General features: G+C 40.4%; 5 protein-coding genes and 1 long non-coding RNA gene across 10 annotated transcripts in view; 3 read left to right on the top strand and 3 right to left on the bottom strand.

Annotated features, from left to right (window-relative positions):
* Ptp10D (Protein tyrosine phosphatase 10D) overlaps positions 1 to 14,983 on the bottom strand; it is a 65,820-nt gene extending 50,837 nt beyond the window's left edge. For all 4 annotated transcript variants that reach the window (XM_043209701.2, XM_043209700.2, XM_043209699.2 and 1 more), the window contains exons 1-2: positions 14,863 to 14,983; positions 12,834 to 13,364 (exon numbers count right to left, since the gene is read on the bottom strand). In XM_043209701.2, the coding sequence (XP_043065636.1) occupies positions 12,834 to 13,040 (207 nt within the window). In that variant the 5' untranslated portion in view covers positions 13,041 to 13,364; positions 14,863 to 14,983. The remainder of the gene's footprint in view (positions 1 to 12,833; positions 13,365 to 14,862) is intronic.
* On the top strand, positions 2,067 to 3,181 carry LOC108134322 (uncharacterized). The gene is made up of 2 exons (XM_017254585.3): positions 2,067 to 2,255; positions 2,438 to 3,181. Exons 1-2 carry the CDS (start codon positions 2,241 to 2,243, stop codon positions 2,657 to 2,659), a joined length of 237 nt encoding a protein of 78 aa, XP_017110074.1. The 5' UTR covers positions 2,067 to 2,240; the 3' UTR covers positions 2,660 to 3,181.
* Positions 5,188 to 7,592, top strand: LOC108134323 (uncharacterized). Of its 2 annotated transcripts, XR_001773804.3 has the most exons (5): positions 5,188 to 5,349; positions 5,474 to 5,994; positions 6,674 to 6,811; positions 6,867 to 7,207; positions 7,273 to 7,592. It is a non-coding gene; the product is annotated as an uncharacterized lncRNA (long non-coding RNA). The 2 variants fall into 2 exon arrangements; XR_011443003.1 differs by having other exon boundaries at positions 5,474 to 6,811.
* Positions 14,984 to 17,443: 2,460 nt separating the features above from the next.
* Positions 17,444 to 21,552, bottom strand: Met (Methoprene-tolerant). The gene is made up of 2 exons (XM_017254588.3): positions 19,271 to 21,552; positions 17,444 to 18,976 (listed from the first exon to the last, which is right to left on the bottom strand). The coding sequence occupies exons 1-2, from the start codon at positions 20,564 to 20,566 to the stop codon at positions 18,125 to 18,127; spliced, it is 2,148 nt and encodes a 715-aa protein (XP_017110077.2). The 5' UTR covers positions 20,567 to 21,552; the 3' UTR covers positions 17,444 to 18,124.
* Positions 21,553 to 21,685: 133 nt separating this feature from the next.
* On the top strand, positions 21,686 to 24,860 carry LOC108134324 (ATP-binding cassette sub-family F member 1). The gene is made up of 3 exons (XM_043209702.2): positions 21,686 to 21,868; positions 21,928 to 23,022; positions 23,090 to 24,860. Exons 2-3 carry the CDS (start codon positions 21,930 to 21,932, stop codon positions 24,706 to 24,708), a joined length of 2,712 nt encoding a protein of 903 aa, XP_043065637.1. The 5' UTR covers positions 21,686 to 21,868; positions 21,928 to 21,929; the 3' UTR covers positions 24,709 to 24,860.
* A 73-nt stretch (positions 24,861 to 24,933) lies between these two features.
* RPA3 (Replication protein A3) lies at positions 24,934 to 25,543 on the bottom strand. Its single transcript, XM_017254587.3, has 2 exons — positions 25,183 to 25,543; positions 24,934 to 25,120 (listed from the first exon to the last, which is right to left on the bottom strand). Exons 1-2 carry the CDS (start codon positions 25,420 to 25,422, stop codon positions 25,019 to 25,021), a joined length of 342 nt encoding a protein of 113 aa, XP_017110076.2. The 5' UTR covers positions 25,423 to 25,543; the 3' UTR covers positions 24,934 to 25,018.
* Positions 25,544 to 25,583: the final 40 nt, after the last annotated feature.

Here is a 25,583-nt window from a genome sequence, read left to right on the forward strand (position 1 = left end):
TATAATTTAATTTTAAATTATTTTAAACTCCAAACTTGAATAAATGGAATTTTTTATTTTATATTAGCAGGTATTTACCACCTGCTGCAATATTTTGTTGATAATCTATGATAAATCTATAAGCCCGGCTATAAATTGTACTCCTTTTGCTTTCTTAAAACAAAAATTTCAAAACAAACACATTTTTTTAAGACACTGTAGAGGTTAACGATAATAATACAAAACTGGAGACTACCTATAGGTAGTGTTTCGTTAAGATCATCTCTATACTATTCTTATCTGAGCCACCATCCCAGCTTTTATCTCTCCAGTATTAGTTTCATTTTGTGGGGAAAGCATCCCCCTTAGACCCAAAACCTAATCCATTGCATTATTCGATTTTCTATCGATGTCAAATGAAAATTTTACTTTCATCTTGGGACTAATTGAATCGATGGACCGTATGGAGTGGATTAACTTGCTTTTGCTTTTTGAAACAACCCTGTTTTTGAGGTTTCCGCATTCCGATTCCGAATGAAATGTGTCACACATATAAATATATGTATGTACTATAATTGTACTAAAATATATATATATATATATATGTATTCCAAGGTCAGTGCTCTGGGGGGTGGACTATTGTAGCAGCCACCCTCGCATTTGTCGCTGCTTGAACATCAGGGGGAAACTAAAACTCAATTGCGTTTTTACAAAAAAAAAAGTACACTGGAAGAAAATAAAATAAAGGTCTTTATTATTATAGAAATATATCAGAATATCTTAAGATCTCTAAGATTAGAACTATTCAAACAGAACCTATAACTTCCTAACTATTTCCATGACTCCTATTATTTTTTTCCAGTGTAATGAACAGCAGCAGAAACTAATAATTAAATCGACAAATGAATTCACACCCTTGAAGCGACACAAGTCTCTGGAATTCAACCAAATTACGATCGTGCTGGCCAAACAATTTTTCCAGCCACATGGCATAGTGGCAAGGGCGAGTCCCAGAGTCCTGGAGGGATGTCCTGACTAAGTCCCTGGGTTTCAAGGACATTGACATTGGTCATTCTCGGAGTGTTCGTTATGGGAAACCATTGATGCGATCCGATTTGTCTTTTCCCCCGGATTTGTGTCAATTTTCGGGTGGCTTTCATTTGATTACACTTTTGGAGGGGGATATATATGCTTTCATATATATTTGAGTGAAAAAATGAGAAATATTTGCTTTCTTTTAAATATTTATGGCCTATCTTTGGCTCATTGAAAGCTTTCCTAAAAAAAATCACCAAAGTTCCACAAGACCTTCATCAAAAACTCCTGTCAAAATGGCAATTTAGTGTGGCCCTACCCCCCGAAGAAACTCACGCGCTTCCCTGACAACCTGTCAGATGTCCCATACCATGATTGACAGGTCGGGGAAACCCCTGCCTCGGGGGAGGAATACCAAGTTCCAATACCAAATCACGATCTGCACTATTTGTTTCTGAAGTTTATGAGGCTGATTTCGCAACAGCCATAAAAACGTCAACTTTCCGGAAAAGCGTTCCACAAACGATCGCCGGGAAAGACACGGAAATGAGGTTCTTTGGACTCCCAACTCTGCCTCTCGACTGCATCTGTTTCTACTCACTTCTCGGCCCCGTTCCCCACCCATTCCCCAGACCTGCAGTCAATAAATTTCAATTAAGCAAACAAAAACTCCCTTTTCCCGCCACCACCCACTCCTGCACTTCCATTGCATTTTCTCATTACGTTTTATATACATATATATATATATTTTTTGTTTTTTTTCGAGTCTGCTGTTGTGTTGCATCTGTTCATTTAGCAATGCCCACATTCCACTGCATCGGAGGAGCTCATCTATATATATTTTTGTTATTCCACTGCGGATGCCAGAGTATCGATTTGAGTTCGAGGGGAAATGAAGTTAATTTTCCTGCAGGCTTGGTGGGGACGAATATTTTATGAAAATATCCCAACAGGCTGTGAAAAAACATTTTAAGCCGAAGCAAAAAAATTTTTGGATCAAAGGAGGCCTTGAGCCCGAACCCAGGGTATATAAGGCCGACCGGCCGTTCAGATTCTCAGTATCAAATCAAACGTTTCGGCAACCAGACCCCAAAAACCAAAAATAATATTCGGAAAAAAATTATTTTTCGGCCCTAAAATTATTTTAGAAAATAAATTCTTAGTTTTATTATTTAGACAAGTTAAAATTTTAAAAGAAAGACAAACTTAAATTAAATAATTAGGCCATGGAGAGGCGCTGGGTAAGTCCAAAAAAATATTATTTTACAGAAAAAATATTATTTTCCAAATATTATTATTTTTCAGGAAAAAATATTATTTTTCAGGAAAAAATTATTTTTCAGGAAAAAATTATTTTTCAGGAAAAAATATTATTTTTCAGAAAAAAAAAATTATTAAAGAAAATATATTATTTTATTTTCAGTTCCAAACCGACAATTGTGAGTTGTACCCACAACGCAGAGCCACGGAATATTATCGAACACCGCAACAACGGGCGTCCCGGCAAAGTCGCCAGGCTGAGCACCCGCGGGACTTTCTCAACGTGGTGCCGCCAAGGACCCAGGAAAGGGCACCACCTCAGCCCCGCATCCAGCCGGCCAACAACCCGGACATGGGCGCTGTGCGGAATAGCTATTTCTCGTGAATTGTCATCGAGTTTGGATCAAAAGTCAAAGTTTGGATCAAAAGTTTGGAAACCCCAAAAACTTAAATGTGTGCAACAAAAAAAAAAAAAGGTAGAAGATCAGCAGATATAGTAATACCAACCAGAGCTCAGAGACCGAAGAAATTATCAACCCACTTGACAAGTTTTCCTGACCTGTATACGTGAGCCAAGGTGGCCAGAAGTATGTAGTTTTCGGATCAGTATTCCCAAAATTGGTATTCTCCAGAACCCAGAGATGTTTTCACGATCCAGATGATGATGTATTCAGGAAAACGCTCCCAGAGAATGTAGTGTTTTGGAAGAAATATCAACCAGTTGTAATCTGATCTGTTTTCGGAAATATTCGTCCTTGTCTGATGTCGTGAAATCGTGGAACTTTCTAGGAATGGATTTGGATCAAAGGATCAAAAATATTGTCTCAAAATTTTGTCTTTCTTTGCATTGGACGTACACAAGCACACAAAACAAATTTACAATAAAAATTTACAAGTGAAATGTCAATTGAAACATGGTGTTCTTTCTAATATGGCCGGGGAGGGGGGCTTAAAAAAATTAAATAAAATATTTATATATATATATGAAATGAAATGAAAATAAATGTCTTTCTTTAACCAAAAAAATGGAAATGGAAACGAAATAAAAATCGTAATGAAAAATTGATGGATAAAAATAATAAAGATATTTATTAACAGGAATTCGTAGCAATTTTTTGTAGAGGATATTTGTTAGCATGAAGTATTATTCAGAGTCTACTACGATTTCCATGTATGTGCATTTCTATGAATATTTATAAATATATGAACCGTTTTTAGATATATTAATGAAGAGGGCATTTCTTTTACGATGGCGGGGATTTTTATAAAATATCATAATAAAACGATATATTATAGCTTTTATAATATGGCGTTGTATATTTGTGGGTTATTAATGGATTGGCGGAAAGATACACTAGAAAGTCGAAATAAAATAACTAAAAATTGAATAAGAAGTATAAAATTTGGACTAATTTTTGGTTAATGAATGAACAAAGTTTGGTTAATCTATTCTTAGTAGAGATATTGTTTGTGGGCTTCTAAGATCTAAAGACAAAACAAGAAAGGAAAGCTAACTTCGGGCGGAGCCGAAGTTGATATACCCTTGCAGTTAAAACCGGATATATATCGCAAACATCGGATATAGCTGGCCGATTCTTATGGGAATATGAATATATAATCCAATTAATTACAATAAAAAATCTTGGAAAGAAGGGTGTGTGCAAAGTTTCAAGACGATAGCTTTAAAACTGAGAGACTAGTTTGCGTAGAAACCGACAGAGGGACAGACAGACGGACAGGCACACGGACATGCTCATATCAACTCAGGAGATGATCCTGATCAAGAATATATATACTTTATAGGGTCGAAGATGTCTCCTTCACTGCGTTGCACACTTTTGGACAAAATTATAATACCTTCTGCAAGAGTATAAGAAGGGACGAAAAATCGAAAAAATATTTTGTCTCAGGATTTTGATGCAGAATGATGGCGAATCGATCCAGAAATCGTTTAAGGTACTCCGCTTAAGAATCGGATGAGAATTGGGGAAGATATAGACATCGCCGTGGGCCATATGGGGGAAAACTGCATTTTCAAGGGGTCCCATCAGGAAAAATGGACAAAAAATCCAAAAAATATTTTGTGTCAGGATTTTGATGCAGAATGATGGAGAATCCATATAGAAATCGTTTAAGGTACTCCGCTTGAGAATTGGATCAGAATTGGGGAAGATATAGACATCGCCGTGGGCCATATAGGGGAAATCTGCATTTTCAAGGGGTCAAATCAGGAAAAAGGGACAAAAAATCCAAAAAATATTTTGTGTCAGGATTTTGATGCAGAATGATGGAGAATCGATATAGAAATCGTTTAAGGTACTCCGCTTAAGAATCGGATGAGAATTGGGGAAGATATAGACATCGCCGTGGGCCATATGGGGGAAAACTGCATTTTCAAGGGGTCCCATCAGGAAAAATGGACAAAAAATCCAAAAAATATTTTGTGTCAGGATTTTGATGCAGAATGATGGAGAATCGATATAGAAATCGTTTAAGGTACTCCGCTTAAGAATCGGATGAGAATTGGGGAAGATATAGACATCGCCGTGGGCCATATGGGGGAAAACTGCATTTTCAAGGGGTCCCATCAGGAAAAATGGACAAAAAATCCAAAAAATATTTTGTGTCAGGATTTTGATGCAGAATGATGGAGAATCGATATAGAAATCGTTTAAGGTACTCCGCTTGAGAATCGGATGAGAGTTGGGGAAGATATAGCCATTACTGTGGACCCAATAGGGAAAACTGCATTTTCAAGGGATCTCATTATGAACAAGAAAGGAAAGCTAACTTCGGGCGGAGCCCGAATAATAATTGTATCATGCAAAGAATTTGAAAATTGAAAATGGAAATTTCAACTCCAAAGTCTCAGTAGGCCTTGACAAATTTTAGTATAAAAGGCCGCCCGAAATCGATAGAGCCTCAGTATACAAATAGCTCGTTTCGAAGCAACATCCAAATTCCGGTTATACAGCCCAAAAATTATTTGTAATATAATAAATATTTGGACAATTAAAATTTTAAAAGAAGGACAAAAAGTAAAACAACATGAATTCTTCAGCTAAACATTTTTCGGTAAGTAAAAAAAAAATATTATATTTCAAATATTGAAAAATAAATAATTAAAAATATTGAAAAATAAATATTTCAAAAGTCAAAAGTTATTATTAATATTATTATTTATTGTAATATTTATTAGATTTGGTTGGAAACCAGAGATGTGGACACCTATTCCGAGATTGGCCCCAGCAGTCTTTAGCAGCTTCAGGATCCCGTTGTCGCAGTGCAAGAACTTATTATTGCAAGAAGACAAATCTTCCCCAGGAAGCCGCCAATCGTGTTCACCATCCAGAGGTTCTTCAATCAAGAAATGTGACAGCCAATATATGTAATTCAGAGACGACTAAAAGCCAGGCTTAACTTCCTCAAGACTGCAGCAGAGGAATCGCTAATTTGGCATTGAAATGTTCAGTGTTGAGAGTCCTTGCTGTCTTTCTTTGTGTTATGTTGTGTATACGAAATAGAAACACTAATAGAAACTAGGCACGCGACAACAAGATGAAATATTTATATTAAATAAATGTTATATATATGTATATTGTAATATATGTATATAACCAATATTATAATACCTAATATTTTAATTGGGGAGGGTTCATGGGGGAATATTAAAGGAATACCAGAGGATTCTGCCATTAATTCTCTTGGCCCACAGAAAATGTAAATATATTAAAGGAAATAAAATACAAAATATTTTGTTATAAAAGAAATGTCAATGCTTACTTATTTTTCCAAATTCAATTTTTGTTATTCATTTAATTTGTGGAAGTATTTTATTTTGTAATTTTTTTAGTTATAGGTTAGGCTTGAATAAGGCTTTTTGATAGCCAGCTATCGAAGTTTTCCCGGTTCCTAATGAATAATCAGTGTTCAATTAAACATTTTTCTCCAATTTCATGAATATTCTCATAGGCTTCTCAAATCACTTTATTTTATACTTTAACCTTCGAATCAAACCAAGTCGCATAAAAAGGGAATAGTACATGAGGAATAATCCGTTGATAAAATTGTCTTAAGCTTATTATTTAAGTTGGGGAGGATTCTTTCATATATATATAGGAGGAATATGAGTATGCATGGAATAAATGAGGAAAACCAGAGGATTCTGCAATGAAATACACGGAATTGAGGAACTCACGGGTCATTTTTCATAGGGAGTTTTTTTTATTAAAGGAACTCAGCAGAAATTGTATGGTTTAATTTATATTAAAATATTGTGGTGCAAAAGTACAAGTCAATTCTTACTAGAATTATAAACTAGAATAGTCTGAAGTATCTTTATCGATTTTGTAATAATCTTTCCAATGGTCCAATTTCAATTGGACCAAATTCTTTATAGAATACAAGAAGAATACACAAGGAATACAAGAGGAATCACCTGGGAATTCGTTGAACTTTGGGTGGAAAACTGGAAGGAAAATTCGTATTGGACTCAATAGTAGAAATTTGATGGTTTGAGTCATAATAAAATATTGTGGTACGAAGAAGAACTACATTTTTCTTATATTTTTTATTAATTTAAAATTAAATAGTGAGAGTTTCCAAGCTAAAAAACAAACAAAAATCATGCAAGCCATGAACTTGAAATTCCAAACCCTCTGAGATAGTAGGCCTAGATATTCAATTAAAAGTCATAGAAGGAGCTCTCCCATTTTCAGATGCTCAGTATCGAGCCGAGGCTCGAAGGTAACAGACACCCATAAAAATTACAATTTTCGGAAAAATGCTAAATTCTAATATTGTGAACGAAAAATTAAGTATTTGTCTTGCATTTCCTGTCGTCTCAAATATTTCGGCGTCAAAATTATAAAAGAAAGACTAAAAGCATACAGAGCCAATACATTTGATCTTTTAGATATTGAAGCCATCACCGGCAAGTCAAAAAAAATAAATAAATAAATAAAAATTGTATAATTTTTTAACTCGACTCCCTTGCAGTGTCGATTATTTTAGTCGCCAATACTCTGGAGTTGTGGGAAGCTGAATCGCCGATACTTCAAGCCCCCAGGAGGGACCATCAATGGAGCAGTTTGGTTACCCCCCTGCTTTGACTGAAGTGCACCATGGATGCGGCCATTCCACCAGATCTGGAGACGGATTCCTGGACTAAGAGAGAGTAGCAGGGATATACCAATGATGGCCTTAGTATTCGATCAGGGCCTTTGTGAAAAAGTAACTTTCGGACACCAGAAAAAGGGTACCAGATATTTGTAATAGATTTGTGTTTAAATGTAACCATAACAAGCTGAAAATCCAAATATATTGTAGTTATTTTTTGGGTTGGAGGGAATATTATGACGGACAGGGAATTAGAGTTGTTACCCCTCTGGGCCGGACAGGGGCGTTGGGAAACCTCCCCAGTTTCATGATTCATAGATACAGTGAACAAATATTAAGAGACTTTATGAAAGCCCACTCCACCACAGAGAAGCTCACAAAAATAGTGACATTCGGAATTAGAAATACTTTTCATCAAAGTAACCTTTGATTTTTGTTTCTTTTTTTTTATTTCCAAATAATTCTAGACTAGAACTTTTAATCATATACTTCCTAGTCACATTTTCTTCCAAAATAATATTTAGTTTTTTATTCGAATGGCATGAGTTGTAAGGAAAAGTCACCCTCGTTTGGGAGGACAGCGCCTGAAGGTTCGTTTCTGGCCCTTTGTTGGCCGAGACTTGGGCATGGGTATGATTCCAAAATCCATATCCTCCACCTTCCAATCAGAAACTATTCCCAGCCAGGAGGGTGGCTGTCCAGACACCTCCCACATCGATCATCCGCCGAGAAATCAAACACTCTTTCCTTTTCGATCAAAGCCGAAAGAAGAAACCCAAAGACGGCACGATTTTCCCTCTTTATCCGCGATTTCATGTTGCATTTCCGGCATTTGCATTTGCCACAGGCCTTTGCCGCACATGTTGTTGTTTTTGGCGCTATTTCCAGTCGCCGTTTGATGTCTGGGGCGGGCTGGCGAGGTGGCAGGGTCTTTGGAAATATTGTTGCCAGATATTTTTAGGATCAGATACGAACCGAAACTAAGAAGGATAGGGTATCGTGGGACTCAGAGGAAGCTTACTAATACCCTTTCCTTTATCTTTCTAATATATTGTCTATATCCCTACCATTTCTCATCCGACTCTCAAGCGGAATACCTAAAACTATTATAAAACATTAGAAGATATATTCGCAAAAAAAAGATTATTTATTAGTATTTATTATAGTATTATATATTTATTAGACATATTAAAAGTATTTATTAGATTTATTTATTGTTCCTTTCTTTAGGTCCATGTACTCCTTTCATGGAAACCCCCTTTAAAAAATCTTTCTTTTCACATGTGCCCTAACAATGTCTATATCTCCCCGATTACCCCTCATATCTCTTAATTATTTGCAAGTAATTTGTAAAAAATGCAGTTCGGTGCTGTTGATTTCGAAGCACATTCCGGAGCAACGGCGAACGCAGTAGTCTTGGGAAAGCCATGCCGGCAGGGCCATGAATCACATTCTAGCTGTAATATCGAGCGAAATCAATTAGTCATGCCGTAAGAGGGTTAATAAGCCCGGACTTAACCTGATGTAATTGTTACTTAATTTATGCACATTTTTTTAAACGAAGAAAATAAAGGCGAAAAAAGGGGGTGGCTCGAGGAGTGCTTTTTGGTGTCGATTGCAGTCCAGGGCAGGGTTGCTAGGATGGCTTGCATTTAATTGTCATCCTGGCTGGTGACTTTCTTGCCCTTTCTTGCCAGTCTGGGAACTTGGCTCTTTTGTTTCTGATTTTCGTGATTTTATTTATTTTATTCTTGTTTTTGTTTTTGTTTTTGTTTTTTTTTCTGTTGTTGTTACGGTTGACACGTGCCCTGGACAAGGAATGGGCGTGGTTTTGTCCTCTTGGATTGTGCATCTAAGGATAAAGGATACGGTTCTGCATTTAATTGCCACTGGATTATCCTTTTTTTCTTGGCCTTTTCCACCCCACAGGGATAATTGTTTTAAAGCCTTGTTTTTGATTATTATAAATATTTTTAGTTGGCTATATATAATAATTATAATTTATTTTAAGGCAAGTAGCGGGTATGAATATCTCCCATCACTATGAAAAACAGTTCTCGTAGGTGACGAGTTGGGTGTCGTGTGAGCAAGGATATTTTTATGAAAATCATAAGCTTTTTTTAAAAATGTCTACAAATGATAAAGAATATAGAAAAATATAGAATTGTATTATTTCGAATAAAAACGTGACTTGTGGTCTCGAAATGTAAACCAATTTTGTATGTGACTAAATGGCAAATATTTCTGTTTATTTATGGGAGCTAGAAAATATACTTACACAATCATAACAAAAAATCGAATAAAAAACAACCCAAATAACTAAAAAAAAATCAACTCTCAGGTAAACAATATGCCAGGTGAGTTAGAAACAGGAGCGGGGAATACTACACGTTACGCGTCAACAGTTTTTTAAACTAATTCATGGTATAAATACAAAAATAAAACACAGATACAAAAATAGAAACCCTAATTCAAGTCATTGTAAAATAAAACCAAATAAAAACAAAATACGAACCGGTTGACTGCCGGTTTCGATTTTCGTGCCAAGTTCTGTAAAATACATATAATTACAAGATACTAGAGACTAGAAAAGTTTGCAAAATCCCAGAGAAATATTCAATTCGTGCTTGCGGAATCAATTAGGAAAAACTTTCAGCACTAATTTGGATGCACACTTCCCGGTTATTGGTTGCGAAAGTTGAATATTATGTAAATTGGAAAACATTAAGTCATGCGGCACGAAATGTCAATTAAAAGGTAGAAAACTATTTAAAAATTATTTTTGTAAATTTTTCAAAAGAAATAAACATTTAGAAACATGTTTTGTTATCAAAAGAATGCAATAAACATTACTTGTACCGGGTATACATAAGTAGCTCTGATGACTTTGAAGGACCATGGAAGTAGGTGACGAGCCGCGTAAAGACTGCACAAGTACCGGGTATTACTCGCTCTTAGCATTATATAGACAAGACAGGAAGGTGACGAATCCCCACCGGGGATTAAATCCCCATTTTATCTCTCACTTTAAAATAAAAAGTAATTAAAAGGAATATTATAAATTCTACAAGTACCGAGTATTACTCGCTCTTATGATTTTGAAGGGAAATCCGAGTAGGTGACGAGTGTTTGCAATAATATGTATTATATAATCTAATACTATACTAAACCTATATGTACATATATTACAAAATAAAGCAACTAATACGATGTACTTCTCTAGTACTGAGAACTAATATTTTTTACGACTGTGAAGGGCAATCCAAGTACGTGACGAACCCCACGGGAAGAGTTTTCAAGGATTTTTACTACAAATTATATTCTAAAACATAATATCCTATCCTATTAATAGGAATAAAACGAAATGGAAACCAAATACGCCACAAGTACCAGGTATTAATATCTCTTAACACCACGATGGCAAGGTAGGTGACGAACCCCATTGAGAGTGCCCCCAAGGATATAATTTCCGAGTAACTTATAAATTTCATTCTAAACCTAGCCTTAAAATGACAACCTCAACAAAACCCAATTAAAATGCAACATTCAAATTCCAAGTTCTGTCGCCTCCTCGAGGTCTTGAAATAATGCCAAGAGCTTTGATTTTGATGGAGAATATGAGACTATATACATACATACATCCGCTTTTGTGCTAAGAGTTAAGAATAATGAAAGGCAAACATGATGCGAAATAATTGAATTTAATTAACATGGGAAAAGACGAAAGACCAAAGCAGCAGGGGGGTACACCCATTCAGTGATTTACATCAGGAAATGGGGGGTCGGTTGGTCGGTCACACAAACAAACAAATAAATAAATAACTGCCGACCATGTTTGCAGAATCTTGTGGCATTGATTGCCCCTACAACTCTAGAAAGTTAATTAAATAGATTTATGTCGCAATCGATAGATAGTTTTTGCCACAGTTCTGGTTTAAATGCAAGTTATAGAAGTCCTGTAAGTTAAAAAGATTTATTTTAAAAAGACAAGTAAGGGTTATTATTTCTGAGACTTGATCCTTTTTGTTTAGAGCCTTGAGTTGGTTTGAAGTTTAGTATCTTAAGATACTTTCCCTAAGATAAGATTCTTAAAGAAAACCTATCATTTATTAGGTAAAACACAGACTAGTTACCTAATTAAAGAAGAAGAATTTACAAAATAGATAATGGTTAAATATTAAGTTAAGGCACAACATGTATAAATACCCTTAAGGCTTAAACACTCACATAGCCGAAGGCCACAGTATCTAGCGCTTAATGATATAGTTAGTCCAGTTTTGTAAACTTTTCTATTTTTTATAATAATATTATTAATAATATTAGATAAAACCTAACAGTTTTCAGATACTGAACCACAATTTGTGTGTTGTTTTTGAAGAACTTTAAAAAGCAGTTTTCAAAAATATGAATTATATGGATTCTGTATTCCATATTTCTATATATTTGTTTAGAAAGGCTAAATAGGTATTGTTTCCAAAAATTATTTTGGAAAGTATTTATTATGAGGATTTCTTGATTAATCCACCTATATTAGAGCCTAAATTATACCTTAAAGTTGTTTAAAACAACCCCACCTAGAAATAGTTTACTAAAATTCAGTTTTTAAATAAGTTTTGAACATTTCTCCACAACAATTTTAAAAACTTTGTTTCCTATACAAAACAGTATAAGTTTATGTTCAAGCATTATATTCTTGTTCATAAGGCCTTAATATACGATATATATCTATATTATACCTTAAAATTTATTAAATAACATTTAAAAGTTAGTTTTCTTCAAATAAGCAAAAGCATTTTTGAAATAAGGATTGCAAATATTTCGAAAACAGTTTTGAGAATATGCTTCCTATCAAAATAGTATTCCATTTTTCAATCCTTTTGTTTCAGACCAAATATATTTTAAGCCGAATTTTATGCCCAAAGAACAGTATTTAATTTTTTAATACCTTTTTACATATGTATATAAAGACTAATTATATTATAAACCCCTATATTATATTTTAAAATTCGATCTAATCTCTATAAACATAGTTAATATAAGAACAAGTTAATATAAGTATATAAAATCGGGTACAAGAATAATTTTCCTTCAAAAATAGTATTTTATATTACAATCTTTTGGTCTATAAAGTGTATTTATATCATAAACCCCATATATTATGCCTAAAAATTCCTATTCCTATGAAATATAAAAGGTCATTTTTGGAAAAAGTATTGAGAATAATTTTCCCAAAAATACAACTTTTTCAAAACATAGAAAGTACATGAAGTATTGAGGAACTGGAACTGAAGTTTTGGCCAAAACTTTGCTATCAAAAGCCAAGTATTTGAGCCAAGTATTTTTTGTATAGCCACCCTCTATTGTATGGGTGCCAGAGTTCGTGTGTGTGTGTGTGTGAGTGTCTGTGTTTTAGCCATGTTTCTTTTTTTTGTGAGACTCACCTTCAGAGTAAATGCTGCCAGAAATGCTAAACTCCAGAGCCAGCAATGTTGTGGAACAGCTTTTCGGTTTGTTGCTTGCGGCGGCTCTCTTGACTGCTTTTGCGTTTGCCTTTGCTTTTGCTTTTGCAGCGTTTGGGTTTGCCTTTGCTTTTGCTTTTGCCTTTTGAGCCGGATTCTAGTAGTGGCTTTGCTTAGCTGATACAACATTTTGGGGCCGTCGTTTTGCCTTTTGGGCTCTCTTTCTGCAGTAGTTGTTGTTGTTGTTGTTGTTCCTGTTGGCTTTTTGCCTTTGTTTTACTTTTGTTTTGTGCCTTTTGCTTTTTTGTTTTGGACTCTTTTGTTTTTTTTTTTTGCTAGTTTCTTACGATTTTGGGAATTTGTAGCGCGGGTTTAGTCTTAACTTTTATTAAATGCATTATGTTTTCGCAATTTCTTGTGTTTTTTTCTCTCCAATGTGTTTTGAAATTTAAAATTTACTTTTTTTTTTACCAATTTTTTATTTATTTTTTATTTCATTTTGTTATCTGGAATCTGGGAAAGAGTAGGGAAGCTAAAAAGTTAAAACAAATGGACAAGCGATCGAGGGTGAGGGAGTGGGAGAGAACTACTGATATTGCCATCTCGCTGGCTACCTGCCCTGCTTCTTCTTCTGTATAACTTTGCGCTTGCGCCAAGCTTTCAGATATTTTTGTATTTTTTTAGCTACAATGAAGGCTTTTTTTAAAGATTTTTCTGTAGATACATATATGTAAAAATATCTATATATATGCAGATTTATGGGGAATAAAAAATTTAGCAAGATAAGTGCTAATTAATTGCACTGGCTTGTGCAAAAATTGTGCTGATTAACAATTTAGCCTCCGCTGACGTCATTGAAATATTTAAATGTTTTCAAAAAAAAAAAAAGGTTCCTCTCTTCACAAAACAAATAAATACAAAAAATAAAACTAAATAAGAGAAACCTGTTTAGAGATATGGAGACTTTTGTGTTACTTTTTGTTGTTGTTGTTGTTTTTAATGCAAAAAAGACCTTCAACCTTGTTTCTGCAGTCCCCGAAGAGACAGAGAGAGCGAGGAGACGGAAAACGGGAAGAAGCAGACCAAGATTGCATTGATTGATTGATCTTAGCCCCAAGAGAGATAAAGAGAGGGAAAGAGGCGGAGAGCAAAGGGATCCACAGACCCCCGAAGAGAGACAGAGAGCTTTGCTCATTTTATGATCATCTCTGTGCATTGCAATAAACAATAACAACAACAGTAACAGTAACAAGCAAAGCTCTTGAAAAACAAAAACAAAACAAAACAAGTTTTTATTTATTTCTCCACTTCTTTTTTTTTTGGGTTTTTAAACACGAATGTGGGACAAGTTTCTTTGTGTGTTGAACACATTACCTGCTGGGCTGCTGGAAATTTTGCGCCATTTGTATCGATTATTTAATAGGTGCGTTTCATTAACGCACAATAAGCAAAACCCCCCCAAAAAAAACCAAACACACACACACCCTCGCATAAAAGAAGAGAACAGGAAGTGGAGAAATTTTTGAAAAGGGGCCCAAAAGCAAACACACACGGGGAGGTGGGTGGAGGCTGGCCGTTTCAAAGAGAGAGAAAGCAAAGGCATGCCAAAAACAAAAAACCAAAAAAAAACCAAAACGGAATATAAAAAAACAACACAGAAAGCTGCCGGGAAATGCGTAGGTGTTGCTTTCTTCTCTTGCTTCGCCTGCACCTTTCTCCCAGCCACCCTCTCTCCTCTTGTTTTTGTTGTTATTATTATTATTATTATTTTAATGATTGCTGCTACTGAATAAATAAAACACACGACGCACGCACACACACCTCCAAACCAAACAACTCTCAATTTCTGCTTTTACTTTAAGCTTCATTCAGAATTTCTTACTTTTCCCACTGCACTTCTTTTTTGGACCTCAAATCCAAAAAAAAAACCGAATATCATCACATGTACATAACAGTTATGTATCTCATGGTACATAAAATCAAACTAAAAAAAAAATAAGTATCAACACACCAATATTTGGACACTCGTTAAAAAAATCATTTCCGAAATCGTGGGTATTTTTTTGAAAAAACCGTCACCGATTGGAACCAAATAACAAACACCAGACGACGCGGCGCAGACGACGTAAAACACCGACAGCGACGCGGTGCGGAAGCAGACTGAGAACGCAGACAAAAATCAGCAAGATTTCGAGAGAGCAAGAAGAGCGAGTTCAAATCAAATTTCTTGGGCTTGGTGTGACCCTAACGGTATAAAATCCGAACACACGAAATTATGGTAACACTATGGCCAGTTTGAAAACTGTGCTACTCTTATACTAGCTTACGGTATCAAACATGCTACGCTCATCTGCAGGTAACATAGTATAACGAAAATATTAAAAATTGTATCTTAAAGATATTTAAACATAAAACTATAAGAAATTAATAAAATTATAGAATGATTTTAAATCTTATTAGAATCTAAAAATAGCTCTTTTTAGGAACTAAACAGGATTCTGGTATTTTATAAGCCCCTTTTGTCATGGATTTTCTGGTATATTTTTATCGATAACACGCTTCCAATTGGAATTTTTCTTATCGGCGGTGGCGCTAGAAATATTAGAATTCAAACTTGGAACTCACCAACCGTGTACAAAAACCACTTTTTATAATAATATAATTTATGATTTATTAATTTTTCATCTTCATGAACTGTTATTGATTATTACAATTAATTATTGTTAAATTACAGTCTAAGTTTTAATTGCTAGGATGTAGCAAGTTCTAAAAAAAAGACATTACACATTATGTTTCTTACAAGACTACCGCTCAGCATTTAAAACTAACTAAATTACAAATAATAACGTACTAATTTAGTTTACATTACAATTTTCTTTCTCTTCATTTTTTTTTTTTTTTTTTTGGCAAATAACAACAAACAAAAAGTACAAATTAATATAAAACCAAAAAGTGTTTAAAGAGCACAACTCGTTTGAACAAACACTGTACGATTCGCTGGGAAATTAACAATAGACTTTTAATTGAATTACACACTAGAAACACGAACGATCGAACGCTTCCGAGTAATAATTAAGAATACAAACAAAAAATTGAGCTAAACAAAAAGCGTACATTAAAGGTATAAGTTTATATATAGGTATGTTTATATATAGATAGATATTTTTTTTTTATTTTTAAGCGATTATTAATGCGCTGAATTTCGCTATAAAACAAAAACACAAAAAAAAAACACATTTTCCCCGAATGCCCCCCAAAAACCATTTCACCCCAACACCACCCAAAAAAAAAAAAAAAACTATATATTCTCCTGATACGCGGCGATAAGAACGCAACGCCAAGGACGATGGCAAAGGCTTTGATAACAGGCCAGAAAGGGAAAGGTGGGCAAGAGTTTCCCCGGCTATCTCTCTCACTTCACTGTCTGGCTTAATGAGTATTGGACTACAGGCGAACTTCCCTAAGAAGAAACTTTCAAGACGGGGTTAGTACATATCTTTTAGCAATGTTTTCAAACCTTTTAAAAGTTTAAGAACCTATTTTAATTTTGAACTAAAATATTTGTTTAAAACCATTTTTTCTTGATTATTATTATAATGGTTAATATTTTTAACAAAAGCACTCGATAATTTTTTTAAACTTATTTTCTTGTTTTTTGAGTTATTCTTTAAAAGGCTTCTTGAAGGTTGTATGTCAAAATATATTTACAAATATTAAAAATGTTAAAAATTCAAAATGAACAACTTTTTCAAACCTTGTGCTTAAGAATTTTTAAAAAATGATTTAAAAAAGTTGTTTTTGAACCATAATAACGATTTTGATTACATTTTTAAACTTATTTTTTTTTCAATAATTTACAAAAGAAAACAGAAAACCTTGAAAAATATTGAAACCGTTCCATAAAAGGAAAATTTAGATCATTTCTTAAAAGAAATATTTAAAAAATGCTTTAAAAAAAGGGATTCAACATCAAATTAAAGCTTTAGTTAGGCATTTTAAGAACTTTTGGTATGAAAACCAATTTTAAAACTTAAAAAAATCTGTTTTGAAATGATTTCAGTAAAAATCTACTTCAAAAACCAAAAATTATATTAGTTTAACAATTATACTTCTTTCAATTATATTTTTTTTTTGTTTAAATAAACTAACTACTTTTTATAAAAAAAAATCTTCCCAAAAGTTTGGTTTAGAAAAGTCCGACTGTACTTGAGCCTCTCTCGCTCTCTCTCTCACTCTCTCTCTCTTCGAGAAACGATCGTCTAATTTCCGTCGATTACAGTTATCGTTGGATCGTTTAACTGTTAATGAGTTGTTATATTAGCGAGAATTTCTAGACTTAGGACGAAATAAATATTTGTTTGTGGTTTTGTACTCTTTTTTCTTTCTCCATTTTGTCGCTTAGACACTGGTTTCTGGGGGCAAGTGGCGGGGATCTGAGGATTTTCAATTTGAACTAAACCCAAAGCCGAGCACTGATCTAATAGTATCCACACACATTCTACACACCACACTCTACACACCACACTCTACACACCACACTCTACACTCATACACGGACATGCGAAAAAAAAAACGTTTCACAAACACACATATTTACATTTTTAAACGTAAATTACATAACAAAGATTATTATTGATTATGGGAACGGTCGAGACAGCATCAGGTATCGGGGGAAGTATTTGAATATATAATCAAAATATAAGTGATAAGTAGAAGCCCAGTAGCCCGAAAAACCAATCGCAGGATTATGCAAGTGTTATACTAGCTGTTATACTAATGGCTCTTATCTCGCAGTTTAGACAATCTATAGCTATAGCTTCCTGTCCTTCTAGTAAACATCATCGTGATCGGATAATCACTGCAGTCGTTATCTCGAAATTAAGGCATTTTGGTATTTTTAAGAAAAAAATATAAAAGATTTTATACAATAAAGGATTTTAAAAACAAATCACATTCAAGATATAACAATGATATACCTCCTATCTTCGTAGGAAGTTTAAAAATCATACATTATCTTTAAAATTATTAAAAATGTTAACTCCTTAATCTTTAAAATATTTAAAAATTATTTTAAAAACTTCCTTTCTTAAAAAAAAATAGTTTCCAAAAGAGAATCCAAACTATCTCCTCCAATCTACCTATTTTTTAGGGCACTTCCGGGCTCTACTTTCCACTCATTCCCCTGCCAGATACCCGGTACTGTCTGCCCTCGACGTCCCACTTAGATTACACCACACCCGTTACTAGAAGGCAAACCAGGTACCGTCGGCCCGTCATCGCAGCGTGCTGGTCAGGGACCGGTGCAGGACACTCGGACGCACTGGCTGTTGCGGCGGCGGGGGCGTGTTGCTGTGGGGGTCCGGGGTGTCGGGAGCCTCGCCGGCACTCAGGCTGCTGGCCGGCGACAGGGTGCAGGACGTGGTCTCCGCCTCGCTGAGGCAGCTGCTCAGCTGCCGGATGACGCCCTGGGAGGCGGACGCCGGCGGTCGCTGCTGTTGCTGCTGCTGTCGCTCCTGCTGGAACTTGCGAGCCGCCGTCACATTCACGACACTCACCGACTTGGAGATGGAGTGCTTCACGGAGGAGGGCGCCGGCGGCACCAGGGCCAGGGCGGGCGTGGGCGAGGGGGCAAGCTCCTCGAGGGTCAGGGTATTGGCCGGCGAACTGTAGCCGTCGTCCATCAGGGTATCCAGCGACTGGGCACCAGGCGAGGCAGCCGTCGCCCCCGAGTCCACGCTCTTCTGCAGATTCTCAATCAGGTAGAGGACGATCCTCTCGAGCTGCTGCGGCGCCTGCGAGGCGGGCAGGTCCGGGCTGGTGGTCTGCGAGGGCATGTCCGCCTTGATGATCGTCGAGAACTTCTCCTTCATTTCGAGCACCTTCTGCCGGCCGGCCTCCTCGTCCAGCAGCGTGTTCACGCAGAGGAACGAGTGCACCTGGTTGCTGCCGCTGTCGATGTCGAGGAATCCCTTCGTGTGCAGGTAGATGAACCTCCCGTTCCGGGACAGCAGCCGGTAGCAGCTCTCGCCGTAGTTGCTATTGCAGTCGTACATCTGCCGGAGCGCCACAATCACCCAGCGCACGTCGTCCAGATGCATGAAGCAGAACGGGCTCAGGTTGCGGACCTAAAAGGGAGGACGGTGATTAGTATTGGTCGGGATTCAAGGGATTTAGAACTATTCTGGGCCAGACTCTCACAAACTAAGCCACGAGACCATATGGCTGCTTCTGGCCAGCAATTAGCAGAATTCCGGAGTGCGGAACTCAATCAAGAAACGTGCTAACTGGCCAAGAAAATTAGCCAATCTGGTGAAATCGGGTAGCCAGAAGCCACAAGCCAGAATGGTTCTAATTGCGATTATTTAGGCGGCTGATTAGGTGGAGAAAGCTACCCCAGCCGGAGAGCTAGAGAGCAGTACCTCGTCCTTCATGTAGCCGGCCACCAGGCCGATCCGCTGATCACAGTCGATGATGCTGCCGTCGATGAGATGCCGCGTACGGTACTCCAGCTGGTAGGGTTCCGGCTGCCGGTAGAAGGTCATGCCACTGGCCTCCATCTCCTCCGGCGTGCGCTCCTCGCGCAGCACCCGGGCCATGGCCACCAGGACGATGTCGTTGCCGCTGATGCCGTGCAGCGCCGCCTGGGCGATGGCGTCGTGTTGGGGCGGTATCGTGGTGGCGGCTTCCGCTGCTGCCGCCGCCGCTGCAGCGGCTGCCAGCATATTGTTGTTCCGGGAGCGGCGTATCAGCTGGGACACAATGGGATAGTTGGCGGCAGCTCCGCCAGTCAGCGAGGAGTCGCTGCGCCGGAAGCAGCCGTCGATCTTGACCCGCTCGTAGTGCCGGGTGGCCTCCGCCCGGGTGGAGGCCCGGGCCAGGCGGACGATGAAGCAGCGGCGGTCGGAACGCAGGCGCTCGTCGACGGTCGCCAGATGGGCGATGCTCCGGGGACTGGGTGTGCGACGGTTGTAGGGCTGGTCCTCCTCCCGCTCCCGCTCCTGCTCCTGCTCCTGCTCCGGGTCCAGCTCGTCCTCCTCCAGGTCGCTGCCCGAGGCCGAGGCCGAGGTGGATGTGGAGTGCTGCTGGTGAGGATTGTGCGGGCTCTGGTTCTGCTGCTGATAAAACAGCGTCTCGATGTCTCTCGGGATGAGCTGCTGGCGCAGCAGAGCCTGGTCCTCCGGATGGGTGATCTGGAGCAGATTCTGGCCGTACAGATCCGACTGGCAGTGGCCCAGCAACTGCTCCACGCTGGAGGAGACCAGCACTATCTGGCCGCTGCAGGTGAGGGTGAGGAAGCAGCTCTCCAGCAGCTGCATCAGCGTGTCGGTGAGATGCAGATTGGGATTCTGGATGGTGCTCGGCTGCATCTCGCCGGGGAATGAGGCCGCGGAGGAGTTCGAGTTGACGCCCTTGAGGCAGAGTTTCCGGCGCCGCCGGGAGGCCGACTTGCCAAACACATACTGCAGCCGCAGGCCGTGGGTGGCGAATCGAAGGACGGCGGTCTTGTCCAGGCGGCGCGACGACTCGGCGGCATGCGGCACCATGGTGGCCAGCTCCTGGATGCTGGCGTTCAGCTTGTCGCGGCGCTGTTTCTCCGCCAGATTGCGTGCTTCCCGGCCATTGGCCGCCTCGGCGGCACCACCAGCGGCGGCTCCTCCCCCCGATGCAGTGCCTCCAGTGGCCACGTCCAGGGCCGCCGTTTCGGCTGCTGCCATGTTTTTCACTGGCTTTTCCTTACAGTTATTCCTAGACTAGTTCTCGCGATTCTCTCCAGTTCTCCAGCTGTCCAGCTGTCCAGTTATCCAGTGCTCCAGCTCTCCCACTCTCCTGTTCTCCCGTTCACCCGCTCTCCGTTTTATGGATTTTCCCCCACAGTAGTCTGTCGCTAATTGGCGCCGTGCTTATGATGGAAGTCGTCACTCTCCATAACAGTTTCGTTGCTTCTTCTTGCTATTTGTGGTTTATGATTTGTGTTTTTTTTTCTATTTTTTTTTTTTATAGTTAGGTTTTAGTTATTAAAAATTTCGGAGCTGTTTTTTTATTTTTTTGTTTTTTTCGCCTTTTTGATTTGTGTTTTTTTCGCTGCTTTTAAAGTTTTCAAGGTCTTGCTTATGCTGTCGTGTTGTTTTTGTTATTATTGTTGTTGTTATGGCTAACCACCTTTGCCTGTACCCCTCTCTCGCTCCCACACACACGCACGCACACAATTAAACACGAAACAGCACACACACGGTCACAGTCGTCACTCTCACGCAACGTACATATGTTTTCTCTTTTCTTTTTCTGTTTATTTGCTTGTACTTTTCCACTTGCTCCTAGCTAGTAGTAATATTAGCTATTATTTTCCTATTTATTTATGCGTTTTGCCTTATTTGCGTTTATTATTTTTTTTTCTCTTGCTGTAGTTTTTTTTTTTTTTTGATTGCGTTGCGAATCTCAATCTCCTTTGAGTTGTGGTTGGTTTTTTTGTTGTTGTTATTATGATTTTTGTTGTTGGTGGTGGTGGTGTTGTGTGTGTTTTTCAGCCGTTGTTTTTCCGTATGAGATAAGAGCTTGACTCGCTTACGGTCAATTAGCAGGCTCTATTTTACATTACATTGACTATTTGCACTGGTTTTTGTTTATATTAAGTGATTAATTGTTTATTAAACAATTATGTAGCTCTGGGATAGTGGTGGAACAACGTCGATAGGTTTCCGCAGCGCCATCTGGTGCGCAAAACTGGCACCAATCATACCTTGACCCCGGTTCGATTGCAAATCAAAAATTAATGCGTTTTAAAAATCATCACAAAAACACATTATTTGCTTTCAATCACACTTGGGGTCTTAAAAGTTTCTTAAATAGACACTGATACATGAGGTACATCGATCGATGTAACTATCGATAACACACAACAAAGGCATCGCGTGCGCGAATTCTTCAGCTCTGCCATCGCCAGGTGCTTCCTCTTCCGACTCCGATCCAATTGGAGGAATTTGCCAGCTGTGCACGTGAAAGTGAAACTCGGCAGTAGAGTAAGTTGTTGCCTGGCTTGGTGTCTCCTATTGGTACTCACAACCCACTTAACCCGCAGACATGTCCAAGGCCAAGGGTAAAAAGAAGGAACGCTTCGATGACGATGACGAGCAGGTGGAGAAAGTGGCCGCCGCTGTGACGGAGAAGAAGTCCGGCAAGAAGGGAAAGAAGGGCAAGCGTGGCGGAGACTCCAGTGACGAGGACGTCGCCCCGAAGAATCGTGATGCCGACGACCTGGAAAGCGTGGCCTCCTCCACGCAGAGCAAGCAGCAACAGAAGAAACAGCCCAAGAAGGGTAAGAAGGGAAAGAAGAACGACGACTGGAGCGACGAGGACGAAAAGCCTGTGAAAGCAATTCCTGCAGACGAGGACGAGGACGAGGATGAGCCGGTCCAGGCGAAGCCAGCTGCGAAAAAGCAGCCCGCTGGCAAGAAGAATAAAAAGAACAAAAAGAAAAACGACGACTTCTCGGACGAGGAAGAGCCCGATCTGGATCTGAAGGGCAGCGAGGAGGAGGAGGAGGAGGTGGTGGCCGCCAAGCCAGCTTCCAAGAAGTCCAAGAAGAAGCAGCAGAAGAATAAGTTCGCCGTCAGCGATGACGAAGATGAGGACGAGGCGCCCGAAGAGGATCTAGAGGAGGAGATCGTGGAGGTGGCTCCCAAAAAGTCGCAAAAGAAGAAGCAACAAAAGTCCAACAAATATGCTGCCAGCGAGGATGAGGAAGAGCTAGAGAAAGAGGAGGAGGAGGAAGAGAAGAACGAGGAAGAGGCTCTGACCGAAAAGGTGGCAGCTGTGAGCCTCAAGGAGAAGTCTGTCGAGAAGGAATCGAAGCCCGAACCCAAGCCAGAGCCCACTCCAGAGCCAACTCCAGAGCCTGAAGAAGAGCCGGAGGTCGAGGCCGATGCCGAACCCAAATCCGAGGAGAGCAAGGATCCCAAGGAGAAGAAACTCACCCACAAGGAGAAGAAAAAGCAGAAGAAGCAGCAGGAGTACGAACGCCAAATGGAGCTGATGACCAAGAAGGGCGGTGCCGGCCACTCGGACCTCGACAACAACTTCACCATGTCCCAGGTGCAGAAGAGCGCCGGCCAACAGGCAGCCCTGGAGCACGCCGTGGACATCAAAATCGAGAATTTCACCATCTCGGCCAAGGGTGAGTCATCGGCGCAATGTTTACGCCGGCAGCTTGTTTATTGGAAAAAACCCCTATCCCGTTTCAGGTAACGATCTGTTCGTGAACGCCAATCTGCTGATAGCCCACGGCCGGCGGTACGGGTTGGTGGGCCCGAACGGACATGGCAAGACCACGTTGCTGCGCCACATCGCCACAAGGGCCTTCGCCATACCGCCCAACATCGACGTGCTGCTCTGCGAACAGGAGGTGGTGGCCACCGACAAGACGGCCATTGAGACGATCCTGGACGCGGACGTGCGTCGCACGGAGATGCTCAAGAAGGCCGAGGAGCTGGAGAAGCAGTTCGCCGGCGGAGATCTGAGCGTGCAGGAGGAGCTGAACGACACGTTTGCCGAACTGAAGGCTATCGGAGCCTACTCGGCGGAGGCCAGAGCCAGGCGTATCCTGGCCGGTCTGGGCTTCAGCAAGGAGATGCAGGATCGGCCCACCAACAAGTTTTCCGGTGGATGGAGGATGAGAGTCTCGCTGGCGCGCGCCCTCTACCTGGAGCCCACGCTGCTCATGCTGGACGAGCCGACGAATCACTTGGACCTGAACGCCGTCATCTGGCTGGACAACTACCTGCAGGGCTGGAAGAAGACGCTGCTGATCGTGTCCCACGACCAGAGTTTCCTCGACAACGTCTGCAACGAAATCATCCACCTGGACCAGAAGAAGCTGCAGTACTACAAGGGCAACTACTCCATGTTCAAGAAGATGTACGTGCAGAAGCGGCGCGAGATGGTCAAGGAGTACGAGAAGCAGGAGAAGCGCCTGCGCGAGCTCAAGGCCCACGGCCAGTCCAAGAAGGCGGCGGAGAAGAAGCAGAAGGAGTCGCTCACCCGCAAGCAGGAGAAGAACAAGAGCAAGCAGCAGAAGCAGGACGAGGACGAGGGACCACAGGAGTTGCTGGCCCGGCCCAAGGAGTACATCGTCAAGTTCCGCTTCCCAGAGCCCTCACAGCTGCAGCCTCCGATCCTGGGCGTCCACAATGTCACCTTCGCCTTCCCGAACCAGAAGCCGCTCTTCATCAAGGCCGACTTCGGTATCGATCTGACGAGTCGCGTGGCCATCGTGGGACCCAACGGCGTGGGCAAGTCCACCTTCCTGAAGCTGCTCCTCGGCGAGCTGGAGCCGCAGGAGGGCGAGCAGCGGAAGAACCATCGCCTGCATGTCGGGCGCTTCGACCAGCACTCCGGAGAGCATCTCACGGCTGAGGAGTCGGCCGCGGAGTACTTGCAGCGGTTGTTCAACCTGCCGCACGAGAAGGCGCGCAAGGCCCTGGGTTCCTTTGGCCTGGTCAGCCACGCGCACACCATCAAGATGAAGGACCTGTCCGGTGGCCAGAAGGCGCGTGTGGCTCTCGCCGAGCTGTGCCTGAGTGCGCCCGACGTCCTCATTCTCGACGAGCCCACCAACAACCTGGACATCGAGAGTATCGATGCCCTGGCGGAGGCCATCAACGAGTACGAGGGCGGCGTCATTATCGTGTCCCACGACGAGCGACTGATCCGCGAAACCGGATGCACTCTCTACGTGATTGAGGACCAGACGATCAACGAGATCGACGGCGAGTTCGATGACTACAGGAAGGAGGTGCTCGACTCTCTGGGCGAGGTGGTGAACAATCCCAGCGTGGTGGCCAATGCGGCTGTGCTCCAATAGCCATAGTAACAACTGCCCCCCCCCTCCCTTTGTAATCCCATCCAGGTCATCTCGTGGCGCTCTGTTAATTGTTCCAACTGTTGAATGGATTATCTGCTAGTTAGCCTTTTTTTATACCAACATAATATACAAATAACAAATTGTGAGAGTGATGGTTGTTCTTTTCTCTTAAAGCTACAGGGAGGGGTGCTCTTGGTTCGAATTTGTAGGAATGCCCTCCAGGAGTATGAGGATTATCTCGCTTTTATTTTTAAAAAATAAACAAAAAAAATTGTAAACTAGGTGCATCTATTCTCTAATTATGAGCCTCTTATCCGCTGCGATAAAAGGCCTTGACGTTGTTCAGGACATGGGTCATGCCATTGTAGCCCTCCGTATCGAAATCAATGTTTTCGCCGCCAAACTCAATCACCTGAAAAGGGCGAGGATGAAAGTTAATATTATTTTAAGAAAGAAACCCCACAAAGAACGCACCTCTTTGGCTCTGATGGAGTCGGATCCGTGGGGTACACCAATAACCTCCACCCAGGCACCTTGGGCAGCGCCAAGTTCGCCCGGCAGATTGATTCTCAGCTTCTGGTTGTCCGTGGAGTTGGCCAGGAGCGTTGCGCCCGCCACACTCTCCACACGCACCATGATGCTCACCGTTTGGCCGGCAAACTGTTTCAGCATGCCACCGTTGACAATGGAGCGGGGATCAAAGGGTTCCATCATTTTGATAATAAATTAATTTGTAATTGGCAAAATGTACGATATATGCGAATTTCCTCAGAAAATGAAATGCCGTAAACAAGAAAAAGCGCCAAACAATTGATTTTGAGATGTGCATTCAGTTAGTGAGGAAACTATCGTTGCAGCCAATCGATAGTGCATCG

Source organism: Drosophila bipectinata, chromosome XL (assembly GCF_030179905.1).
Source record: "Drosophila bipectinata strain 14024-0381.07 chromosome XL, DbipHiC1v2, whole genome shotgun sequence".
NCBI classification, from domain to species: Eukaryota; Metazoa; Arthropoda; class Insecta; order Diptera; family Drosophilidae; genus Drosophila; species Drosophila bipectinata.